Source organism: Desarmillaria tabescens, assembly GCF_030435595.1.
Source record: "Desarmillaria tabescens strain CCBAS 213 chromosome Unknown EV420scaffold_15, whole genome shotgun sequence".
Classification (NCBI taxonomy): Eukaryota; Fungi; Basidiomycota; class Agaricomycetes; order Agaricales; family Physalacriaceae; genus Desarmillaria; species Desarmillaria tabescens.
Window position 1 is genome coordinate 312730 of NW_026848314.1, and position 19041 is coordinate 331770.

General features: G+C 48.5%; 9 protein-coding genes across 9 annotated transcripts; 2 read left to right on the forward strand and 7 right to left on the reverse strand.

Annotated features, from left to right (window-relative positions):
- Window positions 1-63: 63 nt before the first annotated feature.
- On the reverse strand, window positions 64-1430 carry EV420DRAFT_307188 (uncharacterized protein). The gene is made up of 3 exons (XM_060481626.1): window positions 655-1430; window positions 244-599; window positions 64-180 (listed from the first exon to the last, which is right to left on the reverse strand). The coding sequence occupies exons 1-3, from the start codon at window positions 1337-1339 to the stop codon at window positions 154-156; spliced, it is 1068 nt and encodes a 355-aa protein (XP_060331409.1). The 5' UTR covers window positions 1340-1430; the 3' UTR covers window positions 64-153.
- Window positions 1384-5433, reverse strand: EV420DRAFT_307181 (DNase I-like protein). The gene is made up of 15 exons (XM_060481625.1): window positions 5161-5433; window positions 4943-5106; window positions 4708-4896; window positions 4488-4659; window positions 4253-4434; window positions 3760-4199; window positions 3596-3712; window positions 3198-3539; window positions 3025-3146; window positions 2834-2972; window positions 2649-2779; window positions 2500-2597; window positions 2229-2450; window positions 1815-2182; window positions 1384-1753 (listed from the first exon to the last, which is right to left on the reverse strand). Exons 1-15 carry the CDS (start codon window positions 5346-5348, stop codon window positions 1523-1525), a joined length of 3105 nt encoding a protein of 1034 aa, XP_060331410.1. The 5' UTR covers window positions 5349-5433; the 3' UTR covers window positions 1384-1522.
- Window positions 5434-5520: 87 nt separating this feature from the next.
- On the forward strand, window positions 5521-7685 carry EV420DRAFT_1642173 (alpha/beta-hydrolase; the record flags this gene model as incomplete). The annotated part of the gene is made up of 14 exons (XM_060477323.1): window positions 5521-5680; window positions 5739-5882; window positions 5938-5952; window positions 5997-6049; window positions 6100-6120; window positions 6168-6485; window positions 6545-6619; window positions 6671-6779; window positions 6832-6852; window positions 6909-7047; window positions 7098-7209; window positions 7266-7408; window positions 7465-7479; window positions 7532-7685. 14 exons carry the CDS (start codon window positions 5521-5523, stop codon window positions 7683-7685), a joined length of 1479 nt encoding a protein of 492 aa, XP_060331411.1.
- Window positions 7686-8584: 899 nt separating this feature from the next.
- EV420DRAFT_307282 (uncharacterized protein) lies at window positions 8585-9941 on the reverse strand. The gene is made up of 4 exons (XM_060481628.1): window positions 9662-9941; window positions 9122-9610; window positions 8848-9055; window positions 8585-8786 (listed from the first exon to the last, which is right to left on the reverse strand). The coding sequence occupies exons 1-3, from the start codon at window positions 9722-9724 to the stop codon at window positions 8852-8854; spliced, it is 756 nt and encodes a 251-aa protein (XP_060331412.1). The 5' UTR covers window positions 9725-9941; the 3' UTR covers window positions 8585-8786; window positions 8848-8851.
- On the reverse strand, window positions 9942-11200 carry EV420DRAFT_307281 (uncharacterized protein). The gene is made up of 4 exons (XM_060481627.1): window positions 10976-11200; window positions 10786-10926; window positions 10629-10730; window positions 9942-10579 (listed from the first exon to the last, which is right to left on the reverse strand). The coding sequence occupies exons 1-4, from the start codon at window positions 11003-11005 to the stop codon at window positions 10160-10162; spliced, it is 693 nt and encodes a 230-aa protein (XP_060331413.1). The 5' UTR covers window positions 11006-11200; the 3' UTR covers window positions 9942-10159.
- A 133-nt stretch (window positions 11201-11333) lies between these two features.
- EV420DRAFT_1538791 (uncharacterized protein) lies at window positions 11334-12976 on the reverse strand. The gene is made up of 7 exons (XM_060473021.1): window positions 12866-12976; window positions 12760-12809; window positions 12598-12699; window positions 12237-12530; window positions 11827-11949; window positions 11754-11772; window positions 11334-11695 (listed from the first exon to the last, which is right to left on the reverse strand). The coding sequence occupies exons 1-7, from the start codon at window positions 12959-12961 to the stop codon at window positions 11627-11629; spliced, it is 753 nt and encodes a 250-aa protein (XP_060331414.1). The 5' UTR covers window positions 12962-12976; the 3' UTR covers window positions 11334-11626.
- A 1305-nt stretch (window positions 12977-14281) lies between these two features.
- EV420DRAFT_307431 (uncharacterized protein) lies at window positions 14282-16014 on the forward strand. The gene is made up of 4 exons (XM_060481629.1): window positions 14282-14580; window positions 14636-15081; window positions 15131-15338; window positions 15389-16014. Exons 1-4 carry the CDS (start codon window positions 14491-14493, stop codon window positions 15986-15988), a joined length of 1344 nt encoding a protein of 447 aa, XP_060331415.1. The 5' UTR covers window positions 14282-14490; the 3' UTR covers window positions 15989-16014.
- EV420DRAFT_307469 (uncharacterized protein) lies at window positions 15839-16599 on the reverse strand. The gene has a single exon (XM_060481630.1). It carries the CDS (start codon window positions 16451-16453, stop codon window positions 16040-16042), a length of 414 nt encoding a protein of 137 aa, XP_060331416.1. The 5' UTR covers window positions 16454-16599; the 3' UTR covers window positions 15839-16039.
- Window positions 16600-17358: 759 nt separating this feature from the next.
- On the reverse strand, window positions 17359-18870 carry EV420DRAFT_1538801 (uncharacterized protein). The gene is made up of 3 exons (XM_060473022.1): window positions 18492-18870; window positions 18241-18437; window positions 17359-18189 (listed from the first exon to the last, which is right to left on the reverse strand). The coding sequence occupies exons 1-3, from the start codon at window positions 18561-18563 to the stop codon at window positions 17685-17687; spliced, it is 774 nt and encodes a 257-aa protein (XP_060331417.1). The 5' UTR covers window positions 18564-18870; the 3' UTR covers window positions 17359-17684.
- Window positions 18871-19041: the final 171 nt, after the last annotated feature.

The following is a 19041-nucleotide window of genomic DNA, read 5'->3' on the forward strand; positions in this document are numbered from 1 at the left end:
AATTGAGGACGGTGGAAGAGGTAAATTTGTAAACTGTCATCGAAGCCCTTCGAAAGGTACTTCGAAGAAGTCGGATATATCTCAAAATGTAGAAAGAGAATGGTGATCATGATTCTGAGCGCAGCTTTGTAGATGGGAAGACCTTAATTATGGTTACTCGGAAAATTCGATTGTCTTTGCCTGTTGCAAGATATCGACAAAGAGTCAAAAATGGTCTCAGTATGATAAGCAAGGCGAATGTACCTCAGGATAGAAATTCACTTTGATAGCCTTTGGTTTCACCTCGCTTTCGAGGGCAGTTTTCAGCGCCAGGCAATCCCGCGAGTGATCTTCACGTCTGTACGGCGCTATATCGATGGAAACCGAATGACGCGCCGGTAGATCACGCCAAATGGACTGGTCGTTCTCCGGAGGACCATAAATGACAAGGAGAAAACGAACATTTGTTGATGGGGCGGTAGCGAGTGTGCGCATAGACCATTTAAGAGCAGAACGGCCGAATGCTGTGCCGCTTCCTTGCCACACCTCAAAGGTGATATTCTGGAGACGACGTGTAAGTGATAAATCGATGGACGGAACATCAGAATCGGGTAATTTGGCTATTCAAAGCATTGGTATCATTAAAGCAGGAGGGAGATGATTGTGTTGACTCACAGAAAAACTGGAGGTACAAATCCTGAAGCGAATCATGGTTGTCTCGGAGGAGTATGCGAAGAGGAGGCACACAGGATATGTTGAACCTAGCGGCAAGGCGACGGAGGTCTTTAACTGGGCACAGGGTGAAGTCAACGACTTTATTTCCAAAATCAATTGCAAGTGCGTCGAGGTGGAGATTTCCTTGAATGGCGGAGAAGCTGTCCCGGGTGCGATGGAACATGATTTCTACCAAAGACAGTTGTCGAAGGTTTGGGAACAAGGTGAGGAATGCTTTGAGCTTCGTCGAGTCTTCAAAGCTGGCGGTGTCAAGAGTAAGGGAGGTAAGCTTTTTCGTAGGGATGCACGGTAGCAATCTCCCGAAACTGGAGCAGTGGAAAAGACGAAGGTGTTGTAGATTAGGCAAGAGTGGAAGTACCAACTTCGCGTCCTCCCATACGCTCGCTAATTTGATAGTGACGGATGTTACATATGTTGTGATCTGAGGAGATGCCCTACAAAGAACGATGAACGATGAACTTTGATTCTTTCGCATGAGGTTGATGTTCTGAAAACGGAGCGTCCTTACTCGAGGCAGAAATGCCCAGCATACGAGAGCGCACGTTCTAAGAGTTCTTTGATCATATTTGAACTCGTCAATGAAGGAATCTATGAGCTCTTGAGGAAGGCTTTGGATTTTGGCCATTCCTGAATCGATGGTCGTGCCGGTGTCGTGCTGGTGTTAGTGTTGGTGATTAGGAGGTAAGCTGTGGACAGGGGAAAACGGCTGTATTGCGTCACACGGTCTGTTTGCCCAGGCTTGCTCATTTCCGACAGTCGTATAAAGGTCATACCCCGACAGATAAGAGACCTACACCTTCGTTCCTTCCTACGCGATGAAATCCATCAAAAATTCCCACTTCCTCACTGGGCTTGTTTCATTGACATCCCGCACAAGAACAGGAGCAAAGATAGCAGCTATCCTCGCCGCTTTCTCGTTCTGCTTCGGCCCTTCACCAGCATCAGGGTCTTTTACATCATCTTCCTGCGCAATGTAATGCAGAAACGCTGTAACTGATATCCACACATTAACATTCGCCGTCGGCAGTGTTTCCAGAACCTACATGCGCATGTTTAGTGAGACAGGGAGTACTTAGTAAGTAGAAAATATAGGGACAGACCTCAAAAGCGGCCTCCCGATCCGTGACATTGAGTATATCCACGCCGCGCGGCATGACACTTTCAGGCAACGCGCTCAACAACGCTAAAAGCGTTGCTAAAGCCAAAGAGGGGGATATAGTGGAAGGGAAGCGAGCGCCAGCGTCCAGGCATTTCCGCATCTCTGTAACGGCACTAGGCGGATGAGAGGAAAACAAGGCATTAGTTTGAAGGGCTTCCCGCGGACACGCCATCAACCATTCAACGAGCCGCATCACCTCTCTAGGCGCATTGGCCCCTTGGCCCTCTTCCAGCAATCTTGATTGAGGCTGTGATATGGGCCCAGATAGTCGGGTCAGTGTAGCCAGAGGAACGGCAAAACATGTCGGTTCTATCAAGAGCGTTAAGAAAGGTCTAGTAAACAGGATGTGACTCACCCCATTCCCCTCCAACCACGACAAAGCTGTCCTTGCCACCGCTGCCTAATGTGCGAAGGATGAGGGTGCAGTCCAACTGTTGACGGTTACTTGTGCGAGTTAGATAAGCCTCATTGAGTAGAACGGCAGACTTTTCGTCTACATGTACTGCGATCGTGATTTCGACACTAGACATAGGCATTATAAGGCCAGTAATAGGCTCTACACGTAACCAAGAGGAATCTGCAAAGCCATTAAATATAGGGAATGACAGAACAAGGAGTTGGCGTACAGAGCTCGGCACCAGGCTCTATGGGCACAAAGCGGAATGTACATGGAACCTTCCCAAGATTCTTCACCTGAAGGGTATGGGTTCGTCTTCGTTTATATCTGTTGTGGAACCGGATAAGCCACAGCCATAATAAGAAGTGAGATACCTACGATACCCTTCCGAGACTCACTCCGCTTGGCTCAACCTTAACCTTCAAGTTCGCCTGGGACTCGATATCCTCAAGCTGCCTATACAATGTCTTTGCCATTGCGAGTGTATGGTTCTTGTCGTACACATCAGCCTGTACGTATTGTGAATCCACGCATCGCTAAACAAGAACAACGCAGGAACTCACATCAACCACAAAATCAGCACTCAGCGGTTTGTGGTCGCTCATTGTTATCTCGTGATGTCCACCGTATCTGGTTTGTTTGACCCGTACATGTGTGGGGGAGAAAACATGGAGAATTCTGTCCGTCCATGCTGGTTTGCGCCTGTGAGCTGACGCGTTAGTCTGCATTACTTCCTCAACGAGCGAGGACCTACTTCACATCGTATCCCATCGAGTCGATTAGTACACCCTGACTGAAACGATACGTTGGGCGATGCGTAATGGGAAACTCTGTAAAGACATCAAACGCCTTCTGCGAACAGATGGCATTCTTCAGCTAAAAATTATCATGAGTTAAGGCGCGTTCGATCTGGCATCAATAACCAACTTGATCATAGGGTAGCAGAGTCTCAAATCTAGACCCTTCCCAACACTTCTCCAATAATATGGCCCTTACATCCAAGTCTGGCAGGTCGATGCGGTAATTCAAATCACCCATCCAAAACACGGCGTCACTTTCCCACAGAGTCATCGCGTCACCAATATTAGGTCCTCCAAAAACTAGACGTTTACTCAGATCAGCGTAATCGGCATTTCGTCTGTCGACCATCACGTCGAAGGCAGCAAGGTGAGAGTTCACAAAAGTTAGTATGGTTGGTCCTTGGGTTAATATGCCTTCAGTAGGTGGGGGAGTGAAAGCCAGTCGAATCGCGGTGCCACCTTTGTTTCCCTGGGGACAGCTCGTAAGTGATAAAGCAAAGTTGATAGTGTTTAAGTTGTATTCACCATGATTCCCATAATGCCGGCACCTGCGGCAGTCGTCCTCACGTCCTTGAAGCAATCCTTGAGGCTGTCCTTCACTATGATTATGATAAGCATTCCGACGAGTTGCTTCGATACCAACTGATCGGTAAAGTCAGCGAAATGTCACAAGGAAAAGTCAAAGTTACCTTGACATAATGCTCTCCCCATTCACCCAGGGCTGCAAAGACGGCCATGCGCCATGCATCTTCCTTCACAGTCCCGGTGGAATAGATGAGTGCTTCCGTGCTCAGGTCAAGCTCTTGAAAGCCAAGTACGAAAATATCAGGTTGGTTTTGCGTGTATGGATCCGGGTCAAGCGGTATTGGGTCAGCTTCAGGTTCCTGATCTATATCCAATGGGGTATAAGACAATTCAGATGGCTGGGTATATGTGTAAGTCGTAAATGTTGAAGCAGAGGGTATCGGTTCTAGCGTCGTCGAGGATGCGGTAGAGGGAGGTGGCGAAGGAGATCGAATGACGCGTGTAGAAGAAGCAGAAGAATAAGATGGAGAGGAAACAGCCGTTGAATGGACGGGGGTGCTTGAAGTCGACGTAATTGTCGATGGTGGCGGCACTGAGATTGATGCTGAACATGACCGTCACTTTCCATGTCTCATCGATCCTGGAAAGTAAGCTCACATCGAACATCAGCAGCACTATCCAAAGGGTTTCGGGCCACCTCTCCCATTGACAGCGGCGAAATATCCTTCAGAGGAGGTATCATCCTCAAACCGTGAACATTTGTGTCATTTCCTTGAATCCACGAGGACAGGTCTTGCGATGGATCTTTGCCGTTCACGTTGAAGGTTCCGAGGCGTATACTATCTTTCACATGAGAGGGAATAGTGATCACTGAGGAAAGATCATGACTAACCTCAACCTCCGCCGTCCCTTCCTGACCTTGCTCCTCGCTGTCCTTCGGACCCAATCGTCCCGTATTATCAGAATGTCGTCGGTATCGTCACCGGGTAGTCCCGCGCTGGCCGAAGATAGACGAGTATGGAGAGGCTGCGTTAACAGGCGAACATCAGGCGGGGACGACAGGACTACACATTCATTAGTTCAAGTTGAGTGCGAAGGGTAAGCCTGCATACATATAGGAAGTGAAGAATGCTCTGAGGTGTACGGAGCCAACCATGAATACGTCTGCGCGGGCGACGATTCTAGGCTGTCCGAAATTTTCTTCAGACGCCTACACTCAGCCAGCATGCTCGTCAATCCTTGGACATCATAGGTAATGAACGATAGAGATTCTCCATCGGAATTTATGGTCAACTTAAACCCTTCTGGCTATAAGCAATAGATAAATTGGCACCGGGAATCGCCTACCAGATCGAGGACGCAGAGCTGAGGACGAAGCACGAAGATCAATGGTTTCGCGGCGCAATTGGGCCATGGTCATCGAAAACCCGTCGCATATAGGGAAGACGCGCTGGATATCCAGGGTATCGGCGGCACCATACTGTGAAGGGTGATGCTTGAGTACGAATACACTGAAGTAGGACTGTTCAGATATTGAGTGATGAACAACAAGATAAATTACCGACCCTCCCTCCTCAAGGGTATCCAACTCATCCCTATGTGATAGTACCGCAAGTATTCTCTTGTTCTGTAATGTGGTCGCGTCATCGTCACCTTCGGTCGTCGATGGTATCAGGGCCGACGCAACGAGCGTAAACTTGACGTCGTCCGACGAGCGTAGCAGTAGTCGCAGAGAGGTCGCGAGGTCGGTCATGATGGAAAAGGGAGAGGAAAGGAAAAGGGCTAGAGCTGGCTCCTTTCTGTAAACGTCGCGTCGATCGACATTTCGACACGTCAACTCAAACGACGCTGACGTCAGTATATATTGATGATTGCCGTCCTCCAACCTGCCATTTGCCTGCCCTCAATGCCTGCACCGGACCGCCATGTTCCGAAGGGCTCTCACTGGCATATGGCCTTCCACTATCTCTCTTTACCTTCGACGCCCACCGATAACAAATCGTAAACTGAACATACGGAAATTCACGATGACCCAGCCTCCACCTGTTCCATCCAGCACCGACTTGGAGACGTATTCTGTCAAAGGTGAGCAAACTATCAGGAGCCAGCTATCGAAGAAACTGAGGCAACTCCCAAATCTCAGAGGGAATCAAGGTCATCGAACGATTCTTTGATCTTCCGCTCGACTATTCCAATCCAGACGGAGAGAAAATACGCGTTTTCGCGCGGAATCTGATACCCAAGAGCAAGGCCAAGACTGCTGCAGAGGAAGAAGAACTGCCTTATCGTTAGTATTCATCTGCGTACACAATTCCTGTCAATTGTTAATCTTCACCTTCTAGTCGTATACTTGCAGGGTGCGTCAAAATTTCCCCAATGTTCAGGGCTCACATACATTTAGGCGGTCCCGGACATGAGATCCCGTTCCCTAATATCAACGGTTACGCTGCAGAAGTGGGTATCTTCCTTCCTTTCCCAGGCGGTACACTAAAATGTCACTTCAGATTCACGAGCAGGGTTACCAAGTTCGAACCTCGCCTTCGATACCAAGTAGCCGCTGACATTCTTCCAGACGCTTTGGATGGACCCTCGAGGGACAGGCCTTAGTACCCACATCTCTCCTGAGAGCCTTCCTGCTAGTCTGAAAACAGACCAAGCCATCGCCGACTACCTGAAGTTCTTCCGTGCGGACAGCATAGTAAAGGATTGTGAATCCATCCGAAAGATCCTTCTAGGACACAAACAGAATCCAGAAGACCGCAAGTGGACAATATTGGGGCAGAGCTTTGGGGGATTCTGTGCTATAACGTATCTCTCTTTCCACAGCGAAGGTTTAAAGGAAGTATTTACGACTGGCGGGCTCGCCCCGTTAGTGGATCACCCCGACTCGGTATATGCAGCCACTGTTGGCGAGTATACTATCTCTCTGATGATGACTTCGCATCAAAGCTAATCGACAGTACAGTGAGGATTATGAAGAGAAACAAGATTTATTATGACAAATATTCACAAGACATTAAGCGTGTTCGCAGAGGCTTTTTTCTCGTCCTGATTTGTAACTCAACGTCCACCCAGGTCCGTAATATCATGTCATATCTCGAAAAAAATGAGGTACAGGTCACTAATGGAGGACGGCTTAGCCCTGATCGATTTCAACATCTTGGCATGGACTTCGGTATGCACGGTGAGTCATAATAATGTAGGTCCAAGCGTCGCCTTACCATGATTTTCCAAAGGGGGGATTGACAGAGTTCATCGTACGTACGCACGCTTAATCGGCAGGACGAGCTTATTAAATTCAAGTTGTTTCTAGAACTTGTCTTTCGAGCCGCCAATGATCTCGACACGTTTGGTCATTTGACATACAAGACGATTCAGCTCATTGAACAAGCTCAGTCATTCGACGGCAATCCCATTTTCTCAATATTGCATGAAGCAATATACTGTCAAGGGTACTACTGCGATTTATATGCCTTTATTCAGTCTCGAAATTCTTTTACAGTCATGCATCGAAATGGGCCGCGGCCCGAACGTTACAGGATTATCCTCAATTCTCTTGGTCTTCCGTCAAGAATTTGGCCAACTCGGAGCCAATCTACTTCACCGGCGAAATGGTTCGTACAATTATATTGGTCGGTTACCTCGGCCTAACAAGATATTGATAAATTAGATATTCCCAAACATGTTCGACGACTACGCAAATCTCCGACCGCTCAAAGGCGCAGCAGAAATCATCGCACAATACGATGGTTGGGGCCAGTTATTCGACCTCCAGCAATTGTCCAAGAATGAAGTCAAGGTGTCTGCGGTGTCGTATGTCTTTATAAACACGAATTCTCCAGCACGCTTCTCTGACTGTTAATGACCAGGTACTTCGACGATATGTAAGTGATTGCTTCTATGCCGGAGGGGAGACAGCTCACTTGAGTTGGTCAGGTATGTCGATTTCGATCTGGCGCAAGATACAGCTGCGAAAATCAAAAACACGGAGCAATACGTCACGAACCAGCTGGTCCACAGTGGCCTCCGTGCTGATCCGAAGGACGTCATGAAGCGTCTGTTCCAGTTGTCGAAGCGGGAATATGATTGATCGTACTGTAAGGATTTCATCAGCGCCCATTCAGCATCATTGAGCTGTGTAACGTACACTGTGCCGGCACCAAATCCAAGAGCTACCTCTTCAGTAGGGTTACGGAACGCCTAGCAAGCCGAGGAAGAATCCAGTCCTTTTCGTAACACTGGAAGACGGGTAAATGTCGGCGGCCCATGCCTATAAATCTAGGAGAGCGTACCGAGGGGCAGAGATAAAGAGGCAATCTCGTCTGCTCAACTTTGATCCAACGTTCTTCATCTCTCACAGACTCCCAATTCCCGCAAGCCTCACACCAATGGGCAAGACGATGCTCAGGAATAAGAACTTCTACTTCCATGACAGAATCATTCCCTGCGTACCCCTCTACCGGACACCTCAGCACCGGTGGATGACCCCACCCAAGAAGCAGTAGAAAATCGAGTAAATTCTCCCCATCTCTTTCCCACCCCGATGCGGTCTTCAAATCGAACAAAAACCGCGGAGCTCCGGAGTCGCTCAGATTTTTTATTTTCAAGCACGGATTGCGAGTGTCGAGCCGTGTGACCTCTCGACTATCTGCCGTCCTGTATGGGCGTGCAAATAAGAGATACCAGTTGCCTCTCTTGTGGCCGAGCGCAAGTTCGAGAGTGAGACCTGGTGGTGTGAACTTGAATATAGAGGCTGGGTTCGGATCGATACGTGGTAGGGGCATGGTGGAGGCTACTTTGTCTGCATGACCGATGTAGGGAAGGTTGGAGCAACAGTTTCAATGGAAGGCTCTAAGCGAACCCCAAGCTGGTTTTGAGCGGGAGACCCGAGCAAAGAACTTTTGGGAAGATTCGCGGGCCGAAATACCCGATGTAGACGAAACGATCGGTCACGATAGCACGTGTTAGAATAACGCGTCACAGCTTCTCAAAGAAAAAGCAAAAACAACCATAGGACGTGTTTTAAAAATGTCAAGGGGTATGATACGGGAAAAGATCCACGAGTGTTGTAATGCATGTGTACAATGTCAAAGTCCTTTTGCGCTATGTACTAATGTGAATTGTCCTTGAATTGTCCCTGAAATTGAGCAGGTTGCTTGCAAGTCAAAGCCGCCTCAGTGGCGGCCGTCATCTACATCGTGGGTGTTCAGTCATATTGAATGAAAAAGCCAACGAAACCGACTATTACATACCAGTTTAATTTCGCCGTCGAACTAGACACGGCAACCTCAAGCAAAAGTTTGCAAAGCGGCGATATGACTTTTCCCGAGCCCGGGGGGCAGCCGCCGTCGTGGGGAAATAACACACGGACTCTGCGGGATTGGAGGACGCAAAGTACCGTGAGGGTTCAAAAAAGAGAAATGAATCCCGTTTCCCCGGTTGGACGACGGGGGGACAGACCTAAAGGGCCAGAATTTGTCGAATTTGAGAAAACATTCATGTGGACATTACAAGGTGTTAACTCGCCTCTCTGAAATAACGGTCTGGATAAGACTGTTTGCTGTGCATATTAAATTCGTCATTGTCCTCATGGTACGTTATCGATTCCGACGTGCTCGATATCGAGTCTTCTTCACCAAAAGAAGACGGCGGATAGCTAGGCGAAGATGTCGGGCAATCGGACATGGAAGAGGATAATGAGCAGCGTTCATTAGAATCATCATCATGAACTGCGTCTGTCCAGCAGACGTCAGCGAAGGATTCTGCTGGATGTGTCAGAAGCTGCAAGTCTAGGTAGCGCAAGCAGGAATGGTCAAAAGTGGTCGCAAGGGATGTGCAATCGAGAATGTCGAGCAGAAAGTCGGTTTCGTTGGAATGAAAATAAGTTTCATGATGACGGGCGAGCCCACGAAATAAGGGTATATCAAGTGACTCCGACCAGGGAGGAACATCTGCGACGATTAAACTATCGTCGCTGTCGCGCGCAACGTGATAGAAAGGTGTACGCCTTTGCATCTGGGCGCTCGGTGTCAGTGGGCAATCAATGATGGGTGTGCGAAGATATACCTCGTCGTGGTGAATGGAAGGCGAAAGATCGGAACACGAAGGGGTATTGTCGTGAACATGCATCCTGTTTCGGTTTGCTGTACGGAATAAACGGTGATAAGGAATGTGAATGTCAAAATCTCAGCGTAGCGGGCCAGACAACACGGGCATGAGAGCGCGCATCCGCTGGGCGGCTATCTTATAAGGCATCGGTTATTGACCGGAAGAGATGTGTTCTTTTGTTTCGCATCGACCCGTGGTGCCTTGAGTACTCCTGTACCCAATTGTACCATCCGACAGCGTACGTTCGACCCTTCACAAAGATAGTGCCATATCACGTGTTAGCCGAATCTCAATTGTAATCTTCGACGGGCCAAGCATTGAAGCAGTGCATTGACGATTGCGGGTTACACAAGATCAGAGCGGAAGCAAAGAATAGGCGTAAAGCACAGCTCGATCCAATGATTGAAACCTAATATACACGTAGAACAATATCACAGCACACACATAGAAAGCAGATCAGGAAGTAAGATGGGCCACTGACAACTCTGCGTTACTCCTCCGGCGAAACTTTTGAGTGAATTCTTTTGCTTTAGCCATGAAAGAGGCTTTGCGAGATAATGAGCACTTGGAGGGTTGATTCCGAAGACTATGTACCACCATCACGGAGCCGCAGCGAGGGGGGAGATCATCAGGAGCATTTTCGGTGGTAGCTTCTTCCACGGATACTCCGATGACCATACCAGAATCGATGACGGTGTCTACAATACTAGGCGAGCGAGCGTGGCTGAGCCGCCGGGGGATTAGACCACTGACAGCACGGGAAATGGTAGTTTTACGGCCAGCAATCTGTTGCATCTGGGTGACATGGTGTGACTCTTCAGATAGGCCATCCTCGTCTGAGGGGTTATCGGACGTAAGGCTGTCGTCGCTTCGGTTCTGGTGTATTATATGAATGTTGCGTATTAGGAATAAGAGCTATATATACCTTGATGAAGAAACGTGACCGTTCTGCTAGGGGTGACATTCGACTGGGAGTTGGTGTGGCGCTCCTGGCTGCATCGAAGACTTGGGTAAAGTCGTCAGATAGCTGGAAAGGAGCGTCAGAACGCCACTATACACGTTACAGGATTACGAGATGTTACCTGGCCAAATCGCGAGATAGATACGCTGCCTCGCCGTCGTGACTTGACTCTGAGAGTCGTCTCTGGCGAGTCTGGTGGGGATCTATCTTCAAACCGTTCCTTGGCGCGTCTCTCAGTCTCTTCCTCCACCCTTTGAAAGATCTGATAATTCCGTTAGAAAGGAAACGATATAGTCAAGGTAAATACACGCCTTTTCGAGAGATTCTGGACAAGCCTCCATTGCTGTCGACCGCAGACTATACGCGCAGCAGCCAGCTAGACAGTGGCCTTTATGAAAGGCCTTTTATGTGGGTGCAGTAACGTGCAGAAAGAAAGGAGATAAGAATCTCAGAAGAAGGAACCGTCCAGAATTTAGAAGTATGTGCAGCTGTCCATCTTACCGTGCTTCCACTCGGACGCACACATCAAAATTTAGTGGCTTTTAAAGTTGCATGATTATGTAACGCTGCACGTGCTTGCCCGTGGGAAGGATGCGGGCCGTGCGGCAGCGTGCGGCCTGCTCTCGGAAAAGCTCTCACCAGCTGTTAATAGTTTCTTCCTGCTGATCAACGCGCACCATATGCACAGCGGTGGAACCGTTTTCTGGGTCACAGGAAAACGAGCTCAATATCACGATTCATTCATGTCCAACCACATAACTAGATCAGCGGCCGGCACGGCAGCACCGCGTAAATACAATGTACACCATATGACTGGAAAGTTTGTTTTCCAAGAGGTACTATACTTTCCACCAGAATAGTCAGGTCCACCTTCTATATCTCGTTACTTCCAATGCTATTTTTTCTGCGGGACTCGGATCTGGTGGCGTCGCTTCCTGGGACATTTCTCTTCTAATCAGCAGCTAGAAGGACGAGGCAAAGCATATCGATTTGTGCATTGACCAGGCTTGCTTCTGGTGCTGCGTTCCACACTGGGATAAATGCACATCATCACACGCATAGGTTCCGAGATGAGTGGAGACCACCTACGTAAACGGCACACTTGCACCTAAAAATGTGTCTTCAGTATAGAGTTCATTGCCGCTGTCGAGACTTTACTAACCTTCCGCATTGCATGAGAGCAGAACCATCGTCTTTGGTCTCACGATCACAGCCAGCTCCGCCGCACTGTCTCAAGGCCTTCTCGAGCATACCCTTGACCGAATTGGCCATAAATCGAGACTCCCTGATAATCAAATTAGCAAGACGTTCACACCCAATAACGAGGGCGCTATGTTTATGAAATTTTGAAAACAGAAGCTTCATTTGCCTTGTTTTACTCTTCCTTTGTCCCGCAATTAAACACTATGGAAGAGACGTGGAAACAAGCCCAGCAAGGCACATTTGGAGATTGTCGTCATCCATTGTGTGGGACTGTGCTAAGAAGCAAATGGAAGAAATTGGCATCTTTTTCGCGTCGGCCACGAGTTTGTTACGGAACCGAAGTGGTGTCAAGAGAGGGAAACGGCTTACTGGTCGGCGCTGAGAAGGGTCAAACACCTTTCGCAAGTCTCACTAGCAAACACGGGAGGTATACTGCGAAGCCATCCCGAGAGCATCTCTTCAAGGCTTTTCTGCTCATCTGCAGTAATCTTTTCAGTGCCCTCGAGAACAAGGAGTGTCGCCAAGAACTGGCACACTTCAGCTATGGTGTGGAGAGACTGAGTACTCGGATTGAAGCTGTTCCTTGATGCGATCATACGTTGGACTTGTACTGCAGACAGACCCTGACCGGCGGAGGTCTGCAAGAATCGAACAAAGAACGGTCTGTGAAATTCCAGAAAACGCGTCAAATAAACGCGTCGAGCATCGTAGGAAATCACGGAATACAAACGTAAAACTGATTACATCCAGCATTACAGCAGTTGAGCCCCAAGGAACGTCAGATGTTCGAAATTTCTCTACGAGAGAAGGCATATATTTTGCAGCAAGTTCGCTATGGTTAGATTTGACGTATGAGATTGTGTGGAGCATTTGAGATATTGGGATCCCCTACTGGTAGGCCCTCTTCTGTTCAATCTGGGGCCAGGATTGGACGACACCGAGCTGGCATATCGGGGGTCAGTCCTAACCCTCGGTCAGGAACAGTGGGAATATCAAACCTGTATCTTCAGAATATCAGGCGCGGCGTCTTGGCCATTTGACGCCACACCACAACATTCTGCGAGAGATTCTGCTGAGACGTTCATGTACGACATGGTTGAAAGCTAGAAAGAACGCGTGTTCGGTTTTCAGGGCCCGAACCAATTTGTGCGTGCGGCGTTCGGGCCGCGTTAAATTCTCTTTTTGAACCCTCGTGTTTTTCTTTTATTGAACTTTTGCGTTCTGACGCGAAGGCGTTCTCCTGGCTGAGTCTGATACATTTTCTCTGAGGAAAGGATGGCGTGCCGCAAAAAATGGACTAGTAACGCCGGATTGGAGTGGGATACCTGCTCTGGCTTCTAGTCACTATTGACCTCTTACTTCGCTAGCCTCTTCTGGGATACTTAACACGGACTGCGTCTTGAAGCACGGGTGTAGTAACCCTCCTACTCTGGACCAAAGGAAGACAGGTGAGGGCATGCTCCTTCGTTCCTGACTAGTAACGAGATGATCGCACTATCAATATCAACACCATACCCCATTACGCTCTCCCCGGTTGTCGATATTTCTGGCAGTGGTATGCCTATTTTTAACGATAGTGGCACTAGTATGTCAATTAATAGGTATTGTGCAGCTTATTTTGAGCTCCAAAAGCAAACGACATCTGAAGACACTTGTCGATTATATCTCTTATACCTGGCTGTCGATTCTTGGTTATTGGCGGCGGTTACTACTATCGACTAATGAATTTATCACTCAAATTCTTCTCTCTCGTATCGATCCTTATGGGTTTAAACGTTGCGGGGTTTCTTAGATCTCGATTCCTTTGTTATTCCCCACACTCTGGGGTTCATCGTCGACGTGGTAGGTTGCTGGGCTCCAGAGGACCGCAGTAGTACGTTTAATAAGTCGGCGCCGCAAGTATATGAAGCTGATGGACATCCTTGACAGACTCATCATCCAATATGATTTACTTTCTGAGTTTTTGAGACTCTCATTTCCGCGTCGTTCGGGCAATTAGTGATACGGTGAAGGTGACTGGACAGTTTCGACTTTGCGATGGGTTGTCATTCAAGGTATAGGCTTAATAACCCCCCTGCTTGTTCTGTTCATCTCGTGAACTGTATGCTCTGGCTTCCGGCTTCTGACTACGTTGTACCATGCGGTTCCGTAGGCTTAACACCCTGCCCTTTTTATTCAAAGTTAGCTGTTGTGCATTTCTCTTAGTACTAGTAAGAACGACGACTGAGGGTGACAGAGATGCTCTGTATGACGGGAGGCATCAGTTCTCGTCCCGCTGACATCGGATGAGCTGTTGAATCCTGCTCGCACTTCTCATAGGTAATGATGCGGCTCTGGGCGTCGCCACAGATCTTGCCCTTCGAGTGTACGTATTTTGTGCATACTCTTGCGTCTGTGAATTAATGCCTCTCTTCTTGTCGGTGGACATGAAAGAACTTCGAAGTCCTGACAAAAGGTCAGTGATCATCGATCATGTGTTGACTTATCTATTCTTCCTCGGCTTGAAGTCCGTTGTAGATACAGATATTCAAGTTACAAGAAAAGCCCCTAACTTGAACATTGCCCTTATCGGTGGCAGTGGTACCGCCGGCTATCAAACTGATGTCTCTCGGCTTCTGTCACCATGACGCTGAATCTCAGCAGTCTACCAGAAGACGTCCTGTACAACGTTTTCTCCTTCCTAAGTCCAGTGTCTATCCTCAGAGTTCGACAGGTATGTCGCTCAATCTATTTCTTGGCCTTATCTAACCTCAATCGCCTAACTGTAGGTCTCCAAGGATCTCCACTCGCTTACTCACCAAAAGATTGTCTGGACCAACGCATATCGGAACTCCAACAGCTTTCTTCCCGTAGAGCCTCCTGCTGATACGTCCGCCTTGGAGGTAGAACGCGCTCTTATTTCCGCTATCAAGCTAGACGAGGCATGGAGCAAACCTCAGCCAGAGCATGCACGCGAACGGTTTCTCAAATGCCCCCCGGGGAGGTCCGATAATATCTACATCAAATTATACCACGGACGGTACCTAATGATTGGGTCGCGATCTTCGTTTTCGTTCTATGATCTAGACGCCAAACCGGAGGACTGGGGTCGTCGCATTTTCGGGTCTGGCGAATCCGAATCCACGTACTCGATCTACCGCGCCAATACGGACGATTCTGTGGAGGTCTCGTACATATCTGCGGTGGCATCGTCGCGGTTGCCTCAATATTTCATGTTAGTACATGTATGCTGTTGTGCAGTGGCGTAGCTGACTGTATTGCAGTCGGATATGGCAGATTGACTTTGTTGGCAAGACGCTCCTGCAGGTCGCAGACGTACCTATAGGGAGGAACATGTCAAGCTTTGCCAAGATCACGAATGGATGGCTGGTGCACGGTGCTAACAGACAACAAGGGTCAAACGCTTTCAATGCCGTGCTGTTCCACATACCCACTCGGCAAACGTATGAAGTACCCGTTTATGTCCCATCTGTACGTGATTTGAATGGCAGCTCTGGTTGTGTGTATTGACTTTACCCTAGCCAGGAAGCGGAGAGGAACGCATCTTTCAAATAGACTACATTATTGCTCCTCAGCATCTCCTCCTCATGTACATTTCAAGACGACAGACCTTATTCGAGGCCTTCCCACTTCCAAATACCAACGACACCGCTCCTAATAAAGTTTTATCCGGCTCCCATAGTGGCATCTGTCCGTCTGGATTCACCGAAACCACCTTCGTCAGCGCCTCAGACCAAGCGAAGCGTATACGTCTCCTGGGTAGTGTCATCACAGGACCCGCACGGGGTATGCCGGGTGTCAGAGTGTTCGACGTGGTTCTGGAGAAGGATGGGTTAATGTCGTTTCCGGAGGAGTGCTACAACAATGCCATGTCGGGCTACAATCTTCACTTGACGCTATCGCGCTCTGGGGCCGTGCGGGGTATCTGCATGGCTCCTACCACATTCACCCTTTTGCGTGTCGATTTTGGACCTAGGGCTAATGGTGATATGCGGCTGGATATCACGGAGCTTGGGTTGAAGTTGGATGGTGTTATCGCCTATGATGTGGATTTCGACGGCTTTCGTGGACGGCTGTGTCTTGTTCGCGATGAAGGTATAATGATATTAGACTACATGTAAACTTTCGATGTCATACAAGTACATATATGGAGAAAAACTGTAGGATTCGACTCAGCAGTAATTTAGTGACCACGTACACACGCACTTAACAGGATTCGGCTGCACGAAACCTGGCTTGGGAGAACGTACCTCGTCTCCAAAGGCCTGGCCCCTTTGATATATCTCGTTCACTTCAGAAGAAAAGATGTTTTCCAGAACATGGCTTGTTGTCGCTCCCGTTCCACCTAGCTGAAAATTCGAGATGGAAACCTGGGCCTGCCAAACTTTCCGACAAGTGGGCAGTGTAAGTCTCGAAATCTCCTCCGTGGTGATCACAATTCTACGGTTAGCCAAATCCCGATAGCCAGATATGACCCAATCCACAACAGCATATTCTTTCCCGTACACGACACGGTCGACATCTGACATCCTCAGCTTGGTTAGTTCACTGATGGCCAAGCGGCGGGCGTCGCGCATCCCCCACATTGTTGCCAGCTTCAAGACGGAGATCCACCCACGCTGGCCGAGCGTTGCGGTCCTTCTACGAGATGATGATGATGGCAATTGCCAAGCATAGCCGCACAACGTACTGCTGGGCCACCAACGCCTCCAATATATTTTCGAAATCTGCGCTCTTCACACCTTGCAGAACCAGAGGATGCTCATCGTCAGACCCGTCGATGACACCTACATTACCTTGAGGAAGGCTGAACATGGTCGAGAATATTTCCGACGTGTTTTCGAATAGGTGTCGGGAGACTTTGAAGAGCTGGTTCTCTACCTATCAGATATCGATAAGCCTCGCGGTGCGTTTGTGGGTATCGTAAAGTGGCTCACTAGGAAGGTCACAGGTTCCCAGTAGAATTTGGCGTTTCGAGTCCGTGTCTGCGAGTCCGAGGGTGTTGGACCGGTAACATTCATCATTGCAAGACCAACGGACAAGTCCAATCGCAACCCTAAGGTATTTCCCCGAGTGCGAGGCTGAGTCGATGACGTTTGAGGTAAAGAATCGAAGGTACTTATTCCTGCTACGTTAGTAGAAGGTCTTATAGGGGATGGATGGTAGCCGAGTTTTTGACAGCTCCCCGAGCCGAATGTCATCGGACTTTCTATGTGTGGTAAATTTGAACGGCGTGCCACACATAAATTTCTGTTAAAGTCAGATTCTCGGTGTGGCAGTTTCTTTGTTTGTCACTTTGTTTACTGTGACTCATGTTACTATCACGCTCTCCACGGAGTTGCTCGGCCGAACTTCCATTCAGCTCTCCAAACAGCGATTCTGAGAGAAAATGCGAGCTGGTGGCGGCATCTGCCGCCACCGAGCGAGGCTTTTTCGAGCAGCACCCTTATTACTGTTAGTTTTTGAAGTCCTGATCATAACTATTTACTAACTGATTCAATTCACCCACAATCACCAATGGCATCGGCTCTGATTCCAACTCTTAGGTTCAATCGTGTATAAGTGAGGTAGTTTTTGGACAATGGATACTTTCATGAGGAGCGAACGTAGCAGGCTTTGCCCCAGAGCGGGCCTTACAGGAGTTATTTAAAGACGGATAGTATTGCGGAGCCTGAATTGCAATCCAGTAGCGGCAGCTGCCGGGACCCCGGGCCCGATTCTTTCCTTTTGAACGAAGAAACGGCGGACTGTATCCATTTCGTTATCTTGAACCGTATACGAAATTAGCATTACAAACTGCTAGCTTGTGGGCGTCGACTAGCTTCTACGACCTCTGCCAGTACCACTGAAGCCACCGAAGCTGGCAGAAGCCGTTGGCGGCGGTGTCTGAGGAGAAAATCTCGGATTATGCGAACGGATTCCGTCCCCCAAAGCTATACCTTTTTGATAAACCTCGTCCAGCTCAGAAGCAAATATATCATCCAAAGGACCTCGGTCCACCGGGGCTGACCCAAAACCTGATGACGCCGTCGCGTTCAAAATGGACACTTGAGCCTGCCACACTTTCAGACAAGTGGATAAGGTAAGTCTCGAGGCATCCGGTATGGAGATCACGTCTTTTCGTTTTGTCAGAGCTTGATATCCCGACATCACCCAATCCACAACGGCATACTCCCTTCCGAGCATAACCTGATCCACATCTGTCATGTTATTCAGCTGAGTAATTTCGCTGATTGCCATACGACGAATGCTTGTCATCCCCCACATCGTCGCCAATTTCAAGGCTGAAAGCCACTCATTGTGACTCAGCTTGGGAACTGACCTGATAACATGAATATCTTGAAGAAGGTTGTATTTGAAGGAAAGAGCTCACTCTCGTCCCGTGTGTACCATCACCTTCAAAAGATTCTCAAAGTCTGCACTTTTTACACCTTGCAGAACCAATGGATGCTCGTCATCGGATCCATCCACAGGAGAAGTCGTCCCTTGAGGCAAGCTTAACATCGTTGAAAAAACCTCGGACGATTCCTCAAACATATGGCGAGTGACTTTGAAGAGCTGATCTTCTACCTTTAGTAAACTGATTAGTCTCGCGCTTGACATACAAACTACAAGTAATCTCACCAGGAAAGTTATAAGCTCCCAATAAAAGGTCTTATTTCGAGCGTGCGCTTTCGAGTGTGCTTGATCATCCATGGCCACAGTGAGGACTTGAATGACGAAGTTTGTCACGAAGATATTACCGGAGAACTTACACCTGGCAAACACCTGGCAGAACACGTGTAGAATGTGCACGCATCAGCTGAGATGTAATGATGTCTTCCTGCAGGCCGCAGCGTTGAGTCAAAATTCATACTTATTGAAGTTGTTTCGATACTGTTCCATAAATGGCTCAGCATTGCGATCCATACGAGAGAGCATCAGATTCATAGTTGAAGTCGAAAACCTATCGAGGACGGGGAGATCGGTCCGACGGCACACGTGGGCTGAGTTTCAACGCCATTGGATTATGGCGGGACTAGATTTCTTCCTCGCCATGACCTTCACAACTTGCCGTTGTCCTATTGAGAATCCGATGCTCTAGTGCTTAAGTTGAACCCAATTTTCTCTTTCGCTAGTCACCTCTATATAGGAGGCTGAGCCGCAGAGAAGCCTCAAGTGAGCGCCCTGCCAG